This window comes from Sabethes cyaneus, chromosome 1 (assembly GCF_943734655.1).
Source record: "Sabethes cyaneus chromosome 1, idSabCyanKW18_F2, whole genome shotgun sequence".
In the NCBI taxonomy this organism is placed as follows: domain Eukaryota; kingdom Metazoa; phylum Arthropoda; class Insecta; order Diptera; family Culicidae; genus Sabethes; species Sabethes cyaneus.
The window spans coordinates 125,554,158-125,576,681 of NC_071353.1; the positions used below are offsets into that span (position 1 = coordinate 125,554,158).

The following is a 22,524-nucleotide window of genomic DNA, read 5'->3' on the forward strand; positions in this document are numbered from 1 at the left end:
GGGAACTTTGAAAAGCGACTATTAAAGCATATTATTGAAATTACGCAACTGACTTTATTTCTAAAATTCGTCGTACCGTTTTAAAATCCGTCCATCAAAATTTTTCATCGTCCGAACTAAAAATCACAACAATGTTTACGAAGCTAACGCGCATGTGTTTGTGTAGGACGGCATCACAAATGTTATTCTACAAAATTTCTGCAGGTCAGGCAAGTTTTTCTGGCTGTGAAATAAAGACTATGCCTTGCGTGGGTTATTTTCATTTATGAATGACGGAAATTAAAACGATTAGTCGACATTGTCTTCTTGGTCGCTCGAAAAAACGTAGGAAGTTTGGCTGGTAGGAGTTCTTTAGTGATAAAAAACATTTAAATAGATCTGAGCTCACTTTGATTGATCGCGTATGATAGACAACTAACTGAAATATTAGGGAATAACTAGTTTTGCATTGTATGTCATAAAAATGCTGATATTTTTAATAATTTGTGTTGGATAGGACGGGAATAGGCAATTACGACGATGTAGCAACATACCCTACTACAAAACCGCGTTTAAGCATGTGCTAAAATGTGAAATTTTACATTTGGCAATTTTGGCCGCTACTTTATATGGAGCCCTTCTTATGTGGATTGGTGCAAAAATATTGAAAATCGATTAGCAAGTCGCTGAGTTATTAGCGTTCATAACCTAACCGCTTTTCGCGACGCTCGCTTTACCGTTCCGTAAGATTTAATCCTACGTTAAAAACTACGGAACGGATTCGAATGATTGCTTTTGCTTATCATGACAATGCGAGCAAACAAATTTGATTTTGAATGATAAGCATCTATGAGCAGCAAAGTAATTATCCAACCCTATTATAATCCTATTTATAAGTATTTCATCATTTTGCTCATTTTTAATTATACAGCAAGCGTTCGCTAATTGCAGGAATGAAGCGCTGTAATTGATGTATTTTGTTTGTTTAAGTGCACGATGGTTTCTAATGTTCATTTAGCAACCACCTAGGTAACTATATGTAATTTGACATAAAACTTCTTTTTAATTGCACTACTTGCGTATACGCAACTAAAAGACAGTTCAAATAAAGGCTATGCACTAGTGCTGTATTTCAAGCAATCAGTTCGAAGTTTTTACAGAGACTATAGACTACAGAGGCACTGAAAACACGCTAAATTTCGAATCAAAACGGAGAGTGCCATCAGAAATAAAAGTTAAAAATCTTTGTTTTGATTCAAAATTTAGCGGTTTTTGCGATCGAACTGCTGCCAGGATGCTAAGCTTTCGGGGTTCTAACTGATCGAGATGCACCTTGTCGCCACTCACGACATTCAGCGATATGCATTGCTAGTTACCAAGCATCCTTTCCATGTCCTTATTTCGTCACCTTTGTCCATGCCAAATGTTTCGAGTAGCATTTTCTTTTCTCTTTTTAGTGTGTTGGATTTAGATAGGTAACCGTTCTAGGGCCTACGCCACCGAGTCTCGTGATGTGGCTGCCACCTTTGCTGTAGTACTGTACTGAGGCAACACATTTCTTAATTTATCCACTCGTTACGGATTGGGCGCTGTCGTGAGCCGCTCCTAACCTAGAGTACAGCCACCCACTTGGTTGAGGAATCTTCCAGCCAATAAAAGTCGCCCTTGACATGGGAACAGACGCTCAAATCTGACAAGACAAGTATTCGCATGAGTGCCTCCCTACCTGTCGGTATACGACCTTAGTTTCCACCGGGGTTAGCCGACCCCCACTAAGGTTGCTCGAATTTCGACTAGGGATCGAAGTTACTGGATAAAAGGCTCTGAAGCACTAAGCAAAGCAAAGCCTAGGGGCTCATTCCGTTGTCGAAACTTGACCTTCTGTTTTTATACGACAGACTTTGCAACCAGCTGTTTGAGTACAGGACAATTACGGGGCTAGTGCTACGATGCTATTGACTCTAACAGTGGTCAGATATGTTTCGAGTTAATGAAAACAAACTTTTCGAAACTATAGCTGTCTTCTGTTTGCTATTATTGTTTTTGTTTTGTTTCTGGCTTTTCGAGGCTATTTTATCAATTCCATAATCTTTTCCTCGTATTCTTTCGTACTCCATTAACTCACGTTCGTATTATCGAGAGCAATATAGTAAGCCGCAGTACCTACACACTCAGATTGAACAATAAACTTTAATCTATGAGCTTCGTCCAATCAAACTACAAACACCCGTACCTATCGACTTCTCCACTACCTAGTCGCAGCCCTCTTAGACCACAATAGACCGCCTTAGCCCAGACCCCAGCTAGTGTCATTACTATTGGGTGTGCACTAAAAATCATACTAGTGGTCTTCTGTCAAGAGAAAGATCGATAATTGCGATCGTACAAACGTGCCTGAAGAAATAAACAAATGATTGACACGTTCACCGCGAATGAAATTATTTTCTGTCATGACCCGGTCGTCGGTTTCGTTGAATAGATTGTTTTTAGAGATTGTAAATGCTTCTTCCTGCTTTTCTGCGGCTATAAATCGCAAAAATTGCTATTTTACGATGGTTCACCATCGTAAACAAATAGCAAATGGAAATACATAATGTCCTAATCAATGATCGGAACAGTATGTAGTGCGAGAATCATACAAAAGTTTGTGTGTGTGTTTTTTTTTCATTTTATTTTATCATAAAACCCGTTCATAGATAAAATTGTTTCCGAGAAATTCCACCTCAATCGGGACGACGACGCCGTCATTTAATGAAAACAATTCGAGATAATCGCTTTGAAAGTTTGCACTTTTCGAGACAGTCTTTATCGCGAGCGCGCTTAGAGATGCTATACTATAGAGAGCCTTGGCACGACATTTCGCTTCTGGAACTTGGCCTTCTGTTTTCACGGTAGTTTTTTATTTACATCCTACAACTAGGTAAATTAGTAAATTTATGGCTGCGGCTACGATATGGGAATAATATGGCGAAAAGCTTGCAAAGTCAAATTATTTGGAACAATTTGCTGTTTGTTAATTTATGGTAATTTATGCGTATAAATTCATTATTTATGCAGAAATTATTCCATCCCAGCCAAATAGGAATGGAAACAGTGTAAGAGGTTATTGTCCGATGTGCGAATGTCTAGGTTGCAGCACTAAATTAGAAACCATGAATATCAACAGCGTTAAAATCACTGTTCGTTGGCTCCGGTGGACACCAACTGCGCAGGATGGCAAACATAATAAGCAAGGAGGTCACGTTACCATCGGGCTATCAGATTACATCAACGGTATTACCTGACAACGTAGGTCATTGCTAAGTTTGTTTACAAAGTTGACAGGGCTTATTCAGTTGAGTGTCATGATGACATTTTTTGAGACTTTGTTGTCAATAGTTAAATTTTCCACTCTCTTCTAAAATATTGGCGGTATAAAAAATGAAGGCAGTGTGCTGAAGATGTTGAGATGTCGGAAATATACTGACCGTGCCGAAGCGACTGTCTGTAAAACGTTCGGTGTGAGAGATAATCGCTTGCAGTCTGTTGCTTTTTTTACTTCACTGGACGAAAAAAAAACTTATTTGTGGAAAGTATGAAATCTTTCAATACAACCGCCGACTGGCCTCTGTGGCATTAGACATTGAAGTAGTTTTCGATTTAACACTCCATGGGATTTACCCCGTTTGCTGTTTTTCTTTATGTTTGTCCAATTTTTCATGCAAAGTATTATTTTCAACAAAAATAAATTATCTCGTCAATTATCTGTACACAAGAGGTAAACTTTTCCTAATTGAAACTGAACTCGATTACGAAATAAATTATCCTAATTGAAGTTGGCGGATTTGCAACTAACATAACTGCTAGTTGAATCAAACCATGCGCTCGTTTCCTTCGACATGCACTTGGCTGGCACAATATATCTGCCTGTGACTCAGGACCCGGACTTTTGCGCCGAGGCCGCGCGCAGTGGACTTTCTTTCGATTTTCCTTTCTCGTTTTCAGATTGTTCATCTACCACATGTTCGGATGAAAACAAACTGCCTGGTTTTCCTGACTCTAATTTTGCGGTATTATTATTTTTTTTCTTGTGTTGTGTTCCGACGACCTGCTAAACTGCACTCGTTCCACAGTTGAAGAAGGAAACTTGCTCTCTTACGCCACCAGCCAGCGAGTAAAAACTGGTCTCAAAATGTCTTCCTCAAGCGGCGTGCGTGTGTGCACATGGCACATGCTATTCGGACATCTCCGGTAAGCTCTCACCACCATGCCAGTCAGTCGACGCTTTTATGCGGGGCGCAAAGCATAACATCGAAAAAGCGGCCGTTGTAGTAGCTTCCGAAGCGGCAGTCCTAACTGTATCTAGCGTAAGTGGCAGAAAAGCAGTTTTCGCTTTCTTCGGAAAGCGGGAAAACAGGAAACGTGTGGCCAGGCCGGGCACGGTCCATTCTATGCGATAACATGTTTTTATGGCGCAGTATAAGTATAATAAATATGTCATAATCACAAGCTAGATTATGGAAACTTAAATTCAGGCACGAACCCTACTGCAGCGTGCCGTCTTTGAAGTGTGGACTCATTCAAAATAGCATAACAATGTCATTACATAATTATTAATGAGCACACGTGAGCTTACCTAGTTAAATAGCCAACATCAATGTCAATTTTGTAATTTGTGCTGCACTTGCATTGCGGTTATAAATCTAATGCGAGCTCGCAACAAATAGATTGTAATAGGTTTCCTGGCTCTAAAAATTGTGCGGACAGTTTTACATTTATGAGCGGGCTATAACTTAGAATTAACATTCGTTGGAGTTTCCAATTATTTGCACAGTTTTACTGTTTTCCGCAGTTGACTAATAAATTCAGAATTGATGGCTCATTTATAGTTGTTCTCATTTTATCTTATTAACCCATTTATGTCCCAGTGTATAATAAGAAATTTCAATGTACACCGAGTCGTAATGGGTTACATACTGTTCCAGAAAGCCGATCTGGCACTTTCGATAGTATGCAAGCTGGCGCACCGTCTTACGAATGAACTTCATGAAATTCAGTTAAGACTTCTTAGCGATAAGTTTTGACAATTTTTCTAGTCCTTTTCAAATCGTTGAATGTTTTCTGCTGGAGAGACATGTTTCCTAAGATGTGCCTTTTTTCCATGTGTGGACTCACTACTGCGACCAGTATAGTTGATCTATTGTAATATCGCCCGGGTGTTTGCTGTATGACCTGCACTGCATTTCTTTTTTGCTATAATCACTATTGAGTGAGCGATATGTTTATTAAATTTTATGCGTGCTTGCGTGTATTGTGGTTTACCCTTCCTTCAAGGCTTGATCTACTTTACCAACTAATTCCTCGCTGCCAGTACTATCCCATATTATAGCCGTCCATGGCGAGGACTGATTCGTACCTCTGACCAGTACACTTAACTATAGGCGGGACATTTGCACTGTCAAGAGGCTTCAGAGGGTAACTATAGAGTTCAGCACGAAGGAAGGGTAAAAGGAGGGGTCTGAGAATAAACCCATGCTAAAGTCACTTGACATCGAATGGTTTGATTCTACTAAGATTCGAACCCACGACCACTCGCTTGTCAAAGCAGACTCGGTAACCTTGCGGCTACGGAGCCCCCCTTCGTCAATGCCAAAAAATCTTCAATAGGACACCACGCGAACTGTTGCTTTTCAAGATGGCGCTTTTCCAGTGGCAGTAAAATCAAAATTCTCGCTTATCTGTGTTTACCTACCTAAAAATCACTAATCACTGATCACTAATTCAATGTGTCAAACGTTATATTGCGATTAGTGATAAACACAAATAAAACTGAGATCCATGAGAGAGTACTGTTGCTACGCTGAGTAAATTTATTGTCGCGCACGATTGGGCTGTTTCCAATATGTACAATATGCGTTACAAAGTAACAACATCTGTTGTATTCAACAGGGAAACATTGATTGTTGCAAGCATACTCTCACGCATAGCGCATGCTGAAACACTAGCGCCAACTTCTGTTCTTTTTTATTAGAAACTAGAGGCGGTGTCCTATTGTTTGAATTTGCAGTCAATTAGGAGTACTCATGTCCTTCGGAACTAATGTTACAACCTTAGAGTTATACCATTTTACCGTTGATTTCTCGTAATCGCAAAACGTTAAGTCGGATTAGAATACAACAAGATCCTTGTGGTTACGAACCATGAATAGAAGTCTTTTTGTAAACACCCCTTGACGTAGGGTACCGTTGCTACGTTTTTCCAAATAAAAATTTTGCTGCTATATACGAATACTGTAACGAATGTAGCACTCATAGGATTATAATGTGATAATGTGTTTTAACTATTTTCATAAAAATGCATGTCATTTGCTAATTTTTATTCATCAAACATCAACCACTGTTTCTCCACTAGCATGTAATTAGGCCAAAAAAATATGAGCAATCGCTTACGTGTATTCACTCACGATGATAGTTTGGAAAACCCACACTTATGTTCATGTTTACTCATTCTAGAAATTAAACAACTTTTAAAACAGTATCACAGAACAATTCTTCTTCTTTTTATCAGCGAAGAACACAAAAATTCCCCTCTGATATGAAAATATAAATCAATTTCCATTCATTAGCTGCAAATTTATCTTGCTGTTGAATCTAGCCAAAAAAACTGAGCTCTTCATTTGGTCGGTGTTAAATCAGACCGAACCAAGTCGCATAATTTAAAAAAATGCATTAATGACAGCAAACGATCAAGGATTAAGCTAGTTAAGCTACATTTCACTCTAATCAGATTACATAAATATGGCAAACAGACAGAGATATGAGATGATTTCGCACGATTAATAGTTATAAACCATAGAGAGCAGCAAACTTGGAACGCGCTTTTTCTCGAAATCAGATTTTTGTCACTTGGTTCGGTCTGACTTAACACCGACCATTTAAACTACTACAAATGTGCGAGACAGAGGCGTTTTTCAAGTGCTGACTACATACCGGCAATGCAATGTATCATTGAAGATAGCTAGTTTTTAAGTGACACCATTTGCACTAACGCCGGAAGCAAGCTGTTGTCATTGCAAAACTAGTTATCTTCAATTCTCGATTATATTGCCGGTATGTAGGCAGCACTTGAAAAACACCGACACGCCTTTTTGTCTGCTGTTCAAGTACAGCAATCCTGTATGCTCATCGCAATTTCTCAGGCTTCTTCAAATAAATTTAGCTGATTTTTGGCAGGCGATAAGCTTCAACAATATGCCAAAAGTAAACTTCATTGTTAATTGCGCAACTAAAAAAAATTACGGTGGCCGCACGCGCAGTACCACCTATTGAGTTATTCGGGGGATTGCTTTATAACTGTTACGGTTAGCATCATATAGGCGCGTTCGGCCTGCTGGAAATTTTAGACACCACGGTAGTGTCGTATGCCGAAATAAGCCGCAGTAACCTCATCTTTTCTCGTGAGCTTAACTCAAAGTTAAAAGCATTTTATTAATACCAAAATGCACTTAGATATTTAGTAAAATGTTATCGAGTTAGTTGGTATGAAAATTTTGTCTCGCATGAATATAATTTCAATGAAATTTTTCAATATCGTTCAAGCAACCGCTTAATAGGCCGAAAATACCCACACGTCAAGGTAAAAAGGACGATTTTTTGATACAATCCAATATGGCGACCAAATCTAAGATGGCTACCAAAAAAATTTTTACTGCTTTTAAAAGCCCTGTTCTTCATCTTTACAGAGCTACACCATTTGAAAGCTGCTTCATTGCAATTATGAGAAAAATTATATTATACAGATATCGAGGTTTGATAAAAATTTAACTTTTTTGGAACCGTGGGGCCCCTTGGCGAACGAGGGGACTACTGTTTCGATGTAATAAAAATGTAATTCTCATTTTTCTACCATTTTCGATCGGTCACGTACAAAAGTTCCCAATTTGAAGACCTTGCTCCGTTTGAACGAGAATTACTCAAGTCTGGTTTCGAAAAACTTTCGAGTGTGTGATGTTTTAAGCCACTCGGAATAAACGAAAGATTTATCTTTTGTAGCATCAAGCGATACCAGGAAACCGGTTCTTGGAAAATACTCCCCAAGCCTGGCCGTAAACGCCCTGTAAGGACACCGGAACTAGATCAGTCTGGACGTAAGATGGTCAAGGAACCGGGAATTCCGCAGGCAACCTTGAAGAATATTTTGAAAGATGATCTTTGATTGGTTTCATACAAAAAACAACGGGTGCACGGTTTGACTGAAAAGCAAAAGGTTGAAAAGTCGAAAGATTTCGGCAGCTGCTAAAGCTGGTTGTGAAATTCTGTCTTCGGACGAAAAAATATTCCTGCTGCTGAATCACCACAACCAATAAAAGAACAATTTGCTTCTCATCATCAAAAAACACTACAAGAATATACCATACTGCTTTAAATAACATTCTGCACCGTCTCACCAGGCAAAAGCTGCACAGGCTTGGTGTGAGAACAATTTTCCGGATTTCTTCCGGATATTTCTTGGAAAGAGTGGCCTGCCTCTTCGTCTGTTTGAATCCTCTCGATTTCTATGCATGGGATTACATGCTAGGCAAAGTAGGGAGCACCAATGCACAATGGGCAAAAACGAGCTCGTAATCCCAAGAATTAGAAGCCGCTGGTTTCGAAGCTTACTTCCTATGTAAAACATGCAGGAAATCGACTGGTGATGGTTTCATCCTGCGCAAACTTCGGGAAGTGTTCCATTTTGCCCTGTTATCCCCAAAATTCGTGATAAAAGCTAATTAAGCAGTATAAAAACTTGTTTGCCAACAGTGAAATGGACTCAACTAGCTTCCAAACGTTGTCAAAACAACAGAAGAAACAAATCCGGAAACAAAAAAAAAAAAAACAAATCATGTAGCGATCAGTCCCTAGCGGTGGAGGCTCTCCCGAAATCGATTTTTAAGCCATTCAGCTTCTGGGTATATCCGGCCATTGCACTGTGGTCCAAAATCGTAAAAAAGTGGTCATAAGCTATTGGGTAAAAAATGGGCAATTTTTGAACTGTTTGGAGAAGTTTAATGCAAAAATATAACTCATTCTGTTACACTATTAGGGTGGCCGTGAATCCACCTATTAGAGTGATACAAACTTCAGTTTTCCCAAATAGGTTAAAAAATTTCAGTATGTTAAAAGATACATTTTCTGAGAAGACTGTTTTTCACTAAGATGGCAGATAGCATATTTAATATGTTATGAAATTTTAATTTAAATGTGTCCATTACCAGGGGACACAACTGTGTTAATAGGCTCGTCCCAGTCTTTCCAGAGCGAAACATACATATGAAATATAAAATTTTGTGAAAAACTTTTCCCGACTGATACTTTTCCTAGATTGCTGAGAAAATATTCTTGCATATTTTTAAAGAAAAATTTTATTTATTTGCACGAGAAAATCAAAAAAATTCTCTAGAAGTTTTCTGGAAAACAAAGGAAAGCTCGACTTTTTGAAATATGGTTTTCATTAATAAATCCAAAAAACTTTCCATATGCAAAATTTTATGCTATTCCTAAGCCGTTCGGCACGTTACGTACGATAATTTTTGGAAAATGCCCAATTACAATGAAAGACATCGTTAATTTTGTCGATTATGAAGCTTTCTTGTCCGCAATAGACAACTTCCTAAGAAGAGTATCGTCCCATCGACCCTATCTTGGCCCTCCAGTTCTCATCTCTGAGTGGGACTCGATATGACTCTGACATTGGTCTGTGCCGGCAGTATCACAGTGATTTGAGTTTATTTGCGTCGTCTCCATTTGGAATTAGTAGTTGCAACCTTTACAGCTTTGTGCAAAGTGACCGAAATCTCGGAGCTTGAAGCATACTTCCGCTTGATAAGAGATACTCAGCGAGCCGGTCGATCTAGCACGGTCTTTAGTGAGTTGTTGACTGCATCAGTTGGATATTTATTTGAACCTTTTTGCGTTACAAAAGTCCCCCTTTTAATGCGGTTTAAAGGCAGACCAGATTTCTTCCTCCGAAGTAACCTTCTAAAAATCCTTGCTTTGCAAGGCTCTCACTTCCACTTTGTCGCGCGTGGCTTTCTCAATTCCCACTTTATTCAATGGCACACAGGACCTCTCCTTACGAGTCGCCAGGGTAGCTTTTATAGCTTTTATAGAAAAAGTTGTTCAGTATATATGGTTCCAACTCATGATCCTGACCGTATAGAAAGTTAGTGTCTTCGACAAAGTTTGTCGTCAGGATCACGAGTTGGAACCATATAAGTCAATTCCCACATGTTATGTAGACTTCAATAAAGACGTTCGACCGCTTTAATGGAATCACTAGAGACCGTTGTTATTGGAAACGTTCTTATTCGAAACCACCTTATTCGGGGGACTGCTGCAGTCGTTTTTCATTGTATAATGATTGTTTTTGTAAGCAGGGAGGTCACGCTAGGTTTGACACGATCGTAGAATGTAAAATCTAAGTTAATAACACAAACAAACAAATATCTGCAAACGTGACACTCCGAACTAATTTGTAATACCTATATTTTGGACTATTTTCAGATACTGTTAATGGCGTTGCTGGCGTCGCCAACACTGTCACACAAAGCGGAAAAACGTCGAGCGTTCTATCGAAGAACGACGACAACTACGCCGGCGCCCGTCCAGGAAGAAGTTGAAAGTTCGGAAATCAAGCATGCCGAAAATGGCGAGGGTCTGTACACAGTGGGCGATTCATTTTCGATCGGTGCTTCGAACGGGGATAACGTTGGCAAGGGAAGTTCTTTCAAGCCAATTACCAGCAGCGGCGATAAACTAACGGTATTGTAGCGTACTAATTTACAGCCTAAGCTTGAGAATAATCGTAACAACTTTTTCGTTGCAGTCGTATTCGGAGTACAACTTTGGCGGTACTAAACTTTCCGACTCTCTAGACTCTGATTCGGATGAAGACTACGGACTTTACAGGAATCACAAACCACAGCTACCGATCACGCAATCCAGCAACTACAAACCAAGTGGATCCTTTGACTTTTTAAACAATGACTATTCCAAAACTTCCCCGGACATCAAACCAAAAACCTCCATCACCAGCAAATTCTCCATTTCCCATCCAACTCCCACGAAATCTTCTTACTCGGGTAGGTTAGACCACTTGGACGATTCGTCGGAGTATGACCTGTACTCAAATCTAAAGATCGGCAAAAACCACAAATCCGCGCTTCAAAGCTATACGGGAGGGAAAAGTTCACCATTTTCGACCTTTTCAGGTTCATCTTTAGGTTTTGACGGAAAGGTAAAAAAATTGCCTTCTAGCTACGATGACTTTGGACTATCCTCGCATACCGCAAAGAACAAGAAGAACAAACTTTCTCTAGATGACGATACGTTCGGAGGGACCGGAGGTGGCTCGTTCGGCAGTAGTTTCGGTGTCGGTAAGGTTGAACATTTCTTCTCCGGTGGTGGCAAAAAGAAGAACCCGTACGGGTTCGGAGAGCCACCACTGGTGAAATCTGCTATATCGACACTGAAAAATTTTGGTGAAGGACTTTTAGGTAAACCAGAGAAACCATCTTCCTCCCTTTATGACATTGATAGTGGCGAGAGTGGTTTTGGAAGTACAAAATTCAAACCGTTCAAGGGCAGCAGTTTGACGAACAACTACCATCTAGACAGTAGCGACGAATCGGACGAAACGTTCGCCAAGCAAAAGTTTCCAAAACTACACTCATCCTACGGATCCATACCGCAGAAACCCATCACCGAGTACGAGAGCGACTTCGATGTGAAAAACATCAAGCTGCCCGGCGCTCAGAACAAATTCCGACCTCACACGCATACTAAATCGAACCCACACAAATCCAAACTACACGCTTCAGACATTGACAACCCTAACCCGCTTGAGTTCCGACCTAACTTTAAGTTGCAAGATGTACCGAATCTGTATCCTGACGAACACATAGGTGCCAGTATCGCAGCCAAAGGCCAGATCGAAAACTTCCTCAATGCCGAGCATGCATACAAAACTACTACCCATTTCTTGGACGGCCATCCGGGCAAAAAGCCAACCTACCAACAGTTCCTGAAGAGCCAAGAAGACGAAAAGTTAGAAAAGGAAGCACTCAGAGCGCAGATCGAATATCTGAAGGCACACGCATCGAAGCGTCCGGCGGAGATCCGGCAGCGTCCACAGGGTCCACCCGGGCCGCCATTCCCGCAACATCCGGTTGGACCGCAGCACTCGCACGGAGGCCGAGGACGACCGGTTCGTCGCATTCCCGGTGCCCATTTGCCACTGGGCGTCAAAGCTCCCCATCCACCGCCAAGGATTCCACACTTCAACGACAGGCCGTTCAGTATAAGCTTCAAGCTTTGAAGCTTTGAACTCCGTCATCGTTAGTCAGCCGGACTAGATCCATAGTGCAATTTGCCTTGTGTTTTATAGTGTAGTGTATTGTTAGTACTGGAAAATATTAGGATTAGTTTATTTATTTAACCTAGTTTTTAGGAGTAAAAAAATGTTTTGCTGTGGACAGTAAACTTCCAAAATCGAAATTTGAAATGTTGACAGTGTTTTGATTCTGGGTTAAGAAAGAAAACTGACCATCGTGGGAGGGGTTAATATCGTCGTCGTTTCAAGCAGTCGTCTCCAATGAACTCGATCTTGGGTCGATCATCGCCAATTTCCCAGGGGGCTAAGAAGTTGCAAGGCGCTTTAAATCTGGCTGAACCGTCTTGGACGGCGGGCACTTCTATTTCTGTTGACGGCGGGGATTGTGGAAAAGAACCGTTTTCGTCGCACTCCTATCTGGCATCTACCAATTTTCGACAGATGTACGATAAGAATCTCTCCAAGCAGTGTCTGTGGCTCGTGATTCATACATCATCCTATGCTTTCCGTTTGTAATCCGCCAAATATCGTCCGCAGCACCGCTCGAACACGGCAAGGGCAGGTATGTCATCCGCGCATAGCGTCATAGCTTCAAGTTTATATAAAAACTATCGGTTTAATAAGGGTTTTGTAGACTGCCAGCTTTGTACTGCAGTACATGCTTCTTGATCGAAGTGTTTTGCAAAGGGCAAAGCAGGTCCGATTTCCTGCTTGAATGCACCGCTGAATCTCCTTACTAGTGTTGTTGTCCGCAGTCACCAGCAATCTCAAATACACGAGATCATTTAGGTACCATTTTTCTAGTTCGTCAGAATCAACAGTTACCGTCCGTGCATTGGTGCGCATTTGTCTCCTTTGAGTCTCGTTCTTTCGTGTATTTGGTCTTCGAAGCATTTTTTATAGCCCAATCCGCCTAAACTCGGCTTTTATTCTGGCGTAGATTTCTTCCGCTGTCGTAAAGTTCCTGGCTGGCTATGACGTCAAAGTCCTCTGCAAAGCCTAGGAGTTGGTTACCTTTGGTGAAAATCAAAGGTTTCGTTTCGATGCCCGCTCGCCGCAAGAGCAATATTGAATAGCATGTAGAATAAGCTTTTACCTTGTCGTGGCGAGGGGCGCCTTGAAGGGATTCGAGAGTGTCCTTGAGATGCACATGAAACACATCAATCGACCCATAGGAGCTCTGATCAGTCGCCTTACTTCGTCCGGAAACCGCGTTCGTGCATTATCTACCACAGCTGGTCTCGATGGAATGTATCGTATGCTGCTTCGAAATCTCTAAAAATGTGATACGTGGGCAACTCCTGACATTTCGGAAAGACCCGTTGGGTACTAAAAATTTGGTACGCAGTGGTGTGAGCTTCCATGAAGCTCGCCTAGTAATTCCCTACAAAAGCTTTCACTGTCGGTGACTGCCCACGTAACAAGAACTGGGAGAGTACCTTGTAAGCGACGTTTACCAGCGTTATGCCGTGATAATTGTATCAGATGTACAGCCGATCTTCATATTTGTGATCTCCAAACCTTGGCTGGTGAACAGCTGGGTTGTGTGCTTTACGCACTGGGCATAAAATTAACCCTACAGTGGTCCACAGCCTCTTATCCAGCAACTCCTATCCTTACTTTCTCGTAGTACCAGCCGGGATACGAGCAACCTCGGTGAATATCGGGTGACCAACCCCGGTGGAGACCAAGGTCGTATGCTGAAGCTGACAGGGAAGGAAGGCTCCTTCGAGCTACGTTGGCCCTCCAGCGATACTGTGGGGTTGGTTGCGGGTTTTGCAAACCTGAACCACTGAAAAATAAGAATAACTGTAATAATAATAATAACTTTAATCGAAACAATCGGAAATTAGGAACATGAAAATACCCATGTGCCTTCCAAAGAATTAATGAACCGTAAGTTCGACATCGTAGCGCTATGCTTTTTTATATTTTTATGCAGGTTTGAGAAAATTTTCCGAATACAACGCCTCCACGGTGCCGACTAGGATTCGCAAGGTGCCAACTTGCGCCTGCTTACTAAAAACTCTCCCGCTCGCTGATTTCTGAACCACTTCTGGAACTACCGTTAGGTTTTACTTCAGGAGGGAGGATATGTATAAGCATTCCATCGTACCCGTTGCTGGTGTAGGTTCAAATAACACACTTCAAAACATACCGCCACCACCCCTCACATAGGACTTGGGCTGCCCAGTCAGCCCTTTATCTGACTCTTGTTGAGCTATGCCAGGCCCTGTCGTTCTAGCCGTTGCAACTCCGTCATCGCATCCGTAACCGCCCTATTGACGGTGCCTCGGCTACCGTACAAACGGGACAAAATGGCGTCTCTACCTGCCCACGCGTATGTAGAACCTTCTTAAAGCATCCGTCACCTGATAAAAATTGAGTGAGATAAAAGTTTACCTCACCGTGTCTTCTACCGAGCCAGCACGAGATGTTCTGGATCGGCCTATGGGTCCAACTGCTGTGTTCAGCGTGGTTCCATTCCGCCTACCACCACCTAATAGAGTCCCGCCTAAGACTGTCACGAGCGCCCCTGACGTTCCTTTGCCTATGGCACTCGATGTCTTCACCTAGAAGTATGCATAGGCCATATGTCATCAATTTGAACAGTTTGTTCAGACATGCCTGGTTGCGCTTATTACCCAAGGCCGGAGTCCAGGCCGGTGCACCATACCTCAGCATCGACATGGCAACGCTGGTCATCTGGTTCTCCTATTACTGCTAGGTCTACAGCCGTTAGGCATAATCCTGGACTCAGCCTGTTGTCTGCCATAACACCCAGGTAGGTACTTCACACTACGTTTGGAGACAATCACTTGTCCCAAAACGATAATTTTGACCTCTAGGGCCGCCTTACGGTTACTGATCATCATTGTCTCCGTCTTATGGTGTGCCAATCGTAGATTGACACCAGCCATCCAGTCCTCTATTATGCCTAAGTCGTCTGATGCCAGCATTTCCACCTCTTCAAGAAACTCGCCTACCACTGTTAGGATGATATCGTCGGCGAAGCCTGTGATCTCGACCCCAGTGGGCAGCTCGAGCCGCAACAACCCATCATACATAGCATTCCAGAGCGTAGGACAGAGAATCGAGCCCTGTGAAACACCCGCTGTCATTTTGTACTTCTTCACTCCATCAGCCGTGTCGTACACTAGCATCCGGTTCTCGAAGTAGCTTTTAAGCAACTTGCATAGGCGGTCCTAGCCGCGACCCAGTCGATCGTAACTGTGACACAATACCTGTCGCCCCGCCTCTTCTGTCTCGTAGGTTTCTCGGGCCTCTCTATGATGGATTTGATGGCATCGAAAGTGGACTTTCTCTTACAGAAATCAAACTGCGTCCTTGTCAGCCCGGTATCACGTTTCAGGCGTATCACAGGCCTCACAACACATCAGCCTGTTTAGGATTATCCGCTCTAGTAACTTGCATAATTGACACGTTAGGCAGGCAGATTGGCCTACACGATTAGAGATCACTTGATGTTTTCCTTATACGTGACCGGAGTATATGACCCGATTGACCGTAAGGGGTCTGAGGCCACCACACTGGATCGTGTTGCGGAAAGAACCCTCTCACGTAGTCATCCAGTTTATGTGGGCAGGTTTTCTGCGGAGTAGGTTCACTCGTCATCTTTTTCATCACCACCTGGTAAGTACCACCTCAGGGGCTCGAATCCGCATCACGGCATAGTTCCTGAAAACAGGATTTCTTGCTACGCCTAACCTCCTTATTGAGCGCCAACCTGATCGCTCTAAGCTCAACTCCATGCGCTTCGGCATCCGCGTCGGTTCGAGCCCTCTGCATCCGCCTTCTCGCTCTGCGGCATCTGGAATGGAGGAGACCGATGGTCTCGCTTCACCAGTATACCGAGCGACTACCGATCGCTGGCTGCCCTGTCCTAGGCATGGTTATATTAGATGCAAGTATTAGGACATTGGTTAGCTCATGGGTACTCAGGTTCGAGCGGTTGCTCTCTGCACTGAGTGCTTCATCGAACAGGTCTTTATCGAAGGCCCAGACTTTCCACCTCCTCCCGGTCGACTTCAACCCGCGTGCCCGTGGCATCCGTCGTTCAATCGTGTACGGTATAGCTTGGTGGTCGCTATGCGTGTACTCATCGGACACCCTCCAATCCATGTAGGCTAGCAACGTAGAGGTGCAGAGGGTGATCGATGATCGATGATCTATTATTGTACCCTCATGCACGTTTGCCAGACTTACGTCCTGCGTGGACAAAGCTTCTAGTAAACTTTGCACCCTAGACCCCACTCGTCTGCCCAAACATTGAAGTCGCCTCCAATGACAACCAGCTTATGGCCCGTGATCTCTTCGGTAAGTATATCTAGCATCCGGTCAAACTGCTTCGGTGCCTAGGTGGTCAGGCGGTTAGTGGTGCCCAGGCATATGCATGGTGCGGACCAAATCAGATCGTCCATGAATGCTGCGGGCCGCAATAATCTCTGGTCATTTCTGTGCATAACAAAATGTAAAACATGCGACAATAAAAACCCTTTTCTAGGAGTCACCAGTCACCACAAGATTTAAACCAGAAAAAAATTCAGTTTGACAACAAGCACTGAGAGACTCCTAAGTCATCAAAAATTTTCTCATAAGTCCACCATCTTTCAAATCAGCTCGCGGGCCGCAAGAATTATTTCAAAGGGTCACATGCGGCTCGTCTCTGTACGTCTGTGTTTTGGCACATATTTAAAAAGCCAGGAGTAACCGTTTCCAGGGTCTTTGTTTAGTAAAATGGAGGAGCACCTCTTGTAAATCTCTAACCTTGTTTCCTTTGTCTGCCTTTACGTAGTATACTGGTTTTTCTTTCAGTTCGTTTAACGATGCGGACTTCAAGGTTCCTCTTTCCTGGGTTCCAGGGAAATAATCACGGCAAACGGATCACCCACAGAAAAGATTGCCAAATGGTTGGTAACCGAGTTCCAAAGAATTCCAATAAAATTCCCGAGCCGTTCTGTCAGCAGCACACGAGAATTCGTCGGGCGCCTAAAAACATCGGAAGAACTAGCAGAAGACGACATAATGGTCTCTTTCGATGTTACGGCCTTATTCCCAAGCGTCCCCGTGGAAGAATCGTTAAGCCTCTTAGAAGACTGGCTATTGGAACAACATGAGGACAACGCATGGAGAAGAAAGGGTGGGAGGTTATTTAAAACTGACACGTTTGTGTATTGAGGAGAACTACTTCACATTCAGAAACAACTATTACAAACAGTTGAAAGGTGCACCGATGGACAATCCATTATCACCGTTTCTGTGTGAGCTGTTCATGGCTAACAATGAAAGCAAGCTGGAACAAAACCTGGTACTCCCAAAAAGATGGTGGCGATACGTCGACGACGTTTTCAGCATAATCAAAAAGGGAGAACTGGAAACCATTCTAGCAGCCATAAATGGCACACACAGGAACATACACTTCACATATGAAATAGAAAAGGACGGAAAACTTCCTTTCTTGGATATCGTTGTAATCAGACAAATTGAAATCACAGAAACAGAAATTGAAATTGAAATTTACAGGAAACCAACGAACACCAAACAAGTTTTTTTGTGTGTGTGTGTGTGTGTGTGTGGATATTATCACTACGACCAGCATTTTGATCTATTTGTCGTGACCGAACTTAACTTCACGTCTATCATTCTCGACTATAACCAATTGAATGAACTATGAACACCAAATCAATCCCTCTCTCGTTCTATACATTTGTATCAACCAAATTTTCCCGCGTCTCTTTCTTTCCATATCTTTTCTTCCTATATAACCGAAAGACATAGCACTTCTCCGGGCTATTTGCTAGTCATCCTTTTCGTGTGCTTGTTCGCCACTCGAGTCAAGCAGAGCAAGCAAACGATGTTTGTTGCGTTGTGAGCAACACGTTAATGCACGCTAAAATGGTTTCTTATAAAAGATAGAATTTTTAGCAAATTTAATATTTGCATTCCGTTTACTCAATGAGATATTACTGATCATTTGCTATAGTCCCTACACTATTGTGATCTTATCCAGGTGTTGTTCCGCACTTCGTTGTTATTGCAGTATCGCTATAGAGTGAGCGAACTGCTTATTATCCGTGCTTAAAGTGTCGGTGTGTTTTCACCCCTTTTTCCCTCTACGCTTCTTACTACTTTTCAACCAATCTAGCTCTAACCAAACAAGTTATACCTAGCTCATCTAACCACTCCCACCAACACAAAATGGCAGCTTTCCATCACATGATACATAGCAGGGAACAGCAGCAGAAATAACCAGCTCAAAAATAAGTTGGGATCAACTAAAGACCCGATTGAAGAACAGAAAATCCGGGATTTATGAAATCAGTTGCCCACATTGCGAAAAGGTTTACATCGGCCAAACTAGAAGGAATCTGGAAACACGTACTAAAGAATACTTGGCAGAGGTAGCAAAAGTATGAAGAGATGCCGAGAAGGGTCTGACACACCATTTTAGATCAAAAATGGTTGAGCATATCTTCAACGACAACCATCCGCTGAGCATTGGTAACGCAAAAGTAATAAACAACTGCTCTGCGTGGAAGCTGGATGTTTACTTCACTAGCAACAGAGGACAACAATACCAGCCGTGAGATTAAAAGGCGTATCATCAGCGGAAGTCGAGCCATCGGCCTCCACAAACACTAGCGGTCAAACAATCTGGACCACCGTACAAAGTGCATACTGTACAAAACGCTAATTAGACCGGTTGTCCACTACGGGCACGAAACGTGGACACTGCTAGAAGAGGACCTACGAGCACTCGGAGTTTTCGAATGGCGGGTGCTAAGAACCATCTTTGGCGGCGTGCAAGAGAACGGTGTATGGAGGCGAAAAATTAACCACGAGTTCGCGCGTCTCAACGGCGAACCCAGTGTACAGAAAGTGTTTAATGCTCGATGGACACGTTGGGCAGGACATGTTGCTAGAATGCTGGGCAACTATCATGCAAAAATGGTTTTCGCGTCGAATCTGGTAGGAACAAGACGAAGAGATGCAGGCCTTGTCTTAATACAAGGTGTTCAATAAGTTCGAATACAACTTTTCATCGTTGTCTAAGTGCGCTTCATGTGCATTCTGTGTATTGGTATTTGTGTCAGCTTTAACCTTACATATAGGCTAACCGACGCGCAAGGTGTCAACTTGATGTCATTTGTTTACAGCGCGCGATGAAATGAAGGAGTACCGCAACATCGTAGTAAAGTTGTTTGCGAGAGGTGAGCGACCCGGCTTCAATTAAAATTGACTCAGGAAAGAATATCTTGTATTTTCATTTTTTAACACATTTTTAAAGTGTATTCGGAGTTATTGAACCCCCTGTATGTAAAGCCAAGTAAGTAAGTGAACTTTGGAGATAACCCAGTGAAGTGCCGTTGCCAGCGTCTCTCGACAATGTTTATAAAGCTTTGCTAGCAGGTTGTCCTTATCGGCGGCTTTGTTGGTCTTCAGCAACCCGATTTCTCGTTCGACAACTTGGAGAGCAAGTGCTGGAACATTGCTATCTTCCATCCCCACAAGACCCTAAGGACTAGTAGGCTTCATCCCTGTATCAAACGAATCATGACAAAACGCTAACAAGACCGGTAGTCTTCTACGGGCAAGAAACGTGGACAATGCTCGACGAGTACGTGAAAGCACTGGCCGTTTTTGAACGTCGTGTGCTTAGGACCATCTTTGGCGGGGTATGTGAGAACGGTGTGTATGGAGGAAAAGGATGAACTACTGATTTTTCTGTTCTGGGCGTTGTGAGAATGCTGAACAGCAACTCCACAAAAATGGTGTTCGCCTCGAATCCGGTTGGTACCAGACGCAGAGGTGGGCAGCATACTAGCTGGTTGGACCAAGCGGAGCAACACAAATTTTGGTGTCAATACAAAATATTTTAAAAGCTACATTTTGGTTATCAGATATCATAATAACATCATCAAATGAGATGCAAACATTTTAATTTTTTTTAGTGTTTAAATAAAATCATACATTAGCAAATGGTTTTTTAGACCCAATCTCATAATAATCAAACTATTTTCGCCATCCACCTATACCCTACATCAACGCTGGAGCGATTTTAGTAAAAATATATAAAATAAAATAATTATTGCTTACAGCTAGCACTCTAACATTGCGAAAATAATTTATTCCGCATCAGTATCATATAAAAAATCTAGTCTTCACATATTTATATAGGTTCAAACTGATCAATTTTGGTTATATTTAATGCCAATATTTATTCAGCCAAATTTCTGTATATTGCTAAATTGATTTGTCCGATTCGATGGAGCGATTCTTGAATATTGTTTCTTTAACCACTTTCTGGCACAAATAAATGTCTGTAAATATCAAATACCTCAGCACTGGTTTGTACCAAAACCAGGTACGCTACTTAAATTAATCGAAGTCTTCCAACTATAATGAATAAAACTGAACAATTTGATACACTCTCATTATTAGCTGACTTACTGTTACAGTGTAGTGACATCCCATCTGTTGGTTTGGCTGTTGTAAGATATGAAGGATTTTGCCGGGTTTTTTCGACTAGTGCCAACTTCACTCTGTTCCGATTGAGATTTTTCCTCGGACATTTTCATCGTCGTCGTCTCAGGGAATGAACTCTGCGGGAACGAACTAATTGTAGGGTCTTGAATCTTAGCAGCTCCCCATTGCTGAGTGTCTGCATTATACACACGTAATGTCTTGTCCTGCGAAGTGTTAGATGTTTGCGGAACGCTACTCGCGGAAGGACAATTCTGCCGTTGAGGCGGGATTATAAGTATGCTAACTGTCCACTCCTGTGCATCTGCGTCATATACGTAGACTCCTTTTCGGGAGGCTTTGTTTGTTCCTGAAGATTCGGAATTACAGCTTACATTTTCACTGTGATTACTTTGATTTCCTCCAAATCTTGTATCTGCTTCGTGGCTTTCAGGAAAATAAATCATTCCATCATTACTACGACGAAATGTTTCTAAAATTTGTTTGAAATAATCAAAAAAAAATTTAAATCATCAAAATAACAAACTAACCTGCTTTGACAAGATTCCACTGTCGTAAATAAAATAGAATCACAATAAACCCAGCCAACGTTACCGGATGCATCATCTTAGTGGGGAATTCACAGAGCGACTGATGAACGCGCCGAGCTGTGCTAACTCAAGAGTACGAACGAGCAAAAGGTTATCAATTACAAAACCAGTTTATAACTCAATCGTTTGGAAGTGGGTACGCCAAATAAAAATATTAAGTTTCATTCATTCTCAGTCCACTCGGTGTGGAATGAATTTCGGCAGCGAAAGCTGTCCATTGGGTTCGGATCGCTTCATACCACTGTTTTAATGAACAGAATTCGAACTATTGGCTGTAAACTGTACCCGGGTGCCCGGGAGGCACAACAAAAAATCAGTCACGGAAAAAACCCAATTATCTGCACTATAACGTCGTGAATTTTATTATTTCGACAAAATGTGGTTTGATTTGATCACTGTGAGGAATAATTCTGAAATTTGTTTTGAATGGCTCAAGTTTAAAATATGTGGCTTATTTATTTTTTTTTTCAATCAAGATTTTTTACGAAGAATTATCAACAACACCTCTAAAGCTTATCAGTAAAGGAGTAGTTTAGTTTGATTTAGTTTTATTTTTCTATTCTACCATTTTTTTGTTTTCCGAGTTTTTCTGTTAAGCCAATAAAAATATTTTAGCAAAGAGTCCAAAGCTTTGCTATGATTTTTGGAGTTGTTAGAAGCTTTACATAATTGAAATTTTTCACGGCAGCATTGAAACATTTCTCAGGCAATTTGAACTATATACGCGCTTTGCTCTATGTATCTTCTCACCTCCAGTGGTAGAAATAAAGCTTTTCTGCCTTATCATTTTAATCATTTTAACCTAGACATTTGACAATTTGCTCGAATTCCACAATATAATATTAACCTGCATTTGACATGAAAATGACCCCCGCTGCACCGTTCTTATTATACATAGAATCATGATTGAATTCAATATAGGATATTTCACTGAAGCTTTTCCCAATATAATAGTAATTGCGAGCTGTGCGAGTGTGTGTTAGAGCACGCACGTGCTCCGTCCTCCGCCCAACACGGAAGGGGGGGCGGGGGGGGGGGGGGGCGCTGGAAAATATCGCCTCCGTTTTTCCCTCCCGATTCTGATAAGTTTTCGCTGTTT

At 42.0% G+C, this 22,524-nt stretch overlaps 2 protein-coding genes across 5 annotated transcripts; one reads left to right on the top strand and one right to left on the bottom strand.

The window, feature by feature from the left end:
• Positions 1–10,487: 10,487 nt before the first annotated feature.
• Positions 10,488–12,315, top strand: LOC128746196 (uncharacterized; the record flags this gene model as incomplete). The annotated part of the gene is made up of 2 exons (XM_053843240.1): positions 10,488–10,760; positions 10,825–12,315. Coding segments are annotated over 2 exons (1,764 nt in total), but the record flags the coding sequence as incomplete, so codon positions are not given.
• An 8,055-nt stretch (positions 12,316–20,370) lies between these two features.
• Positions 20,371–21,461, bottom strand: LOC128738262 (uncharacterized). 4 transcript variants are annotated; one of them, XR_008412086.1, is made up of 4 exons: positions 21,366–21,461; positions 21,029–21,307; positions 20,803–20,954; positions 20,371–20,748 (listed from the first exon to the last, which is right to left on the bottom strand). XR_008412086.1 is itself a non-coding variant. In XM_053833271.1 (2 exons), exons 1-2 carry the CDS (start codon positions 21,439–21,441, stop codon positions 20,805–20,807), a joined length of 579 nt encoding a protein of 192 aa, XP_053689246.1. In that variant the 5' UTR covers positions 21,442–21,455; the 3' UTR covers positions 20,371–20,804. The 4 variants fall into 4 exon arrangements, 1 of the variants encoding a protein (XP_053689246.1); XR_008412088.1 differs by having other exon boundaries at positions 20,803–20,967; XR_008412085.1 differs by having other exon boundaries at positions 20,803–21,307.
• Positions 21,462–22,524: the final 1,063 nt, after the last annotated feature.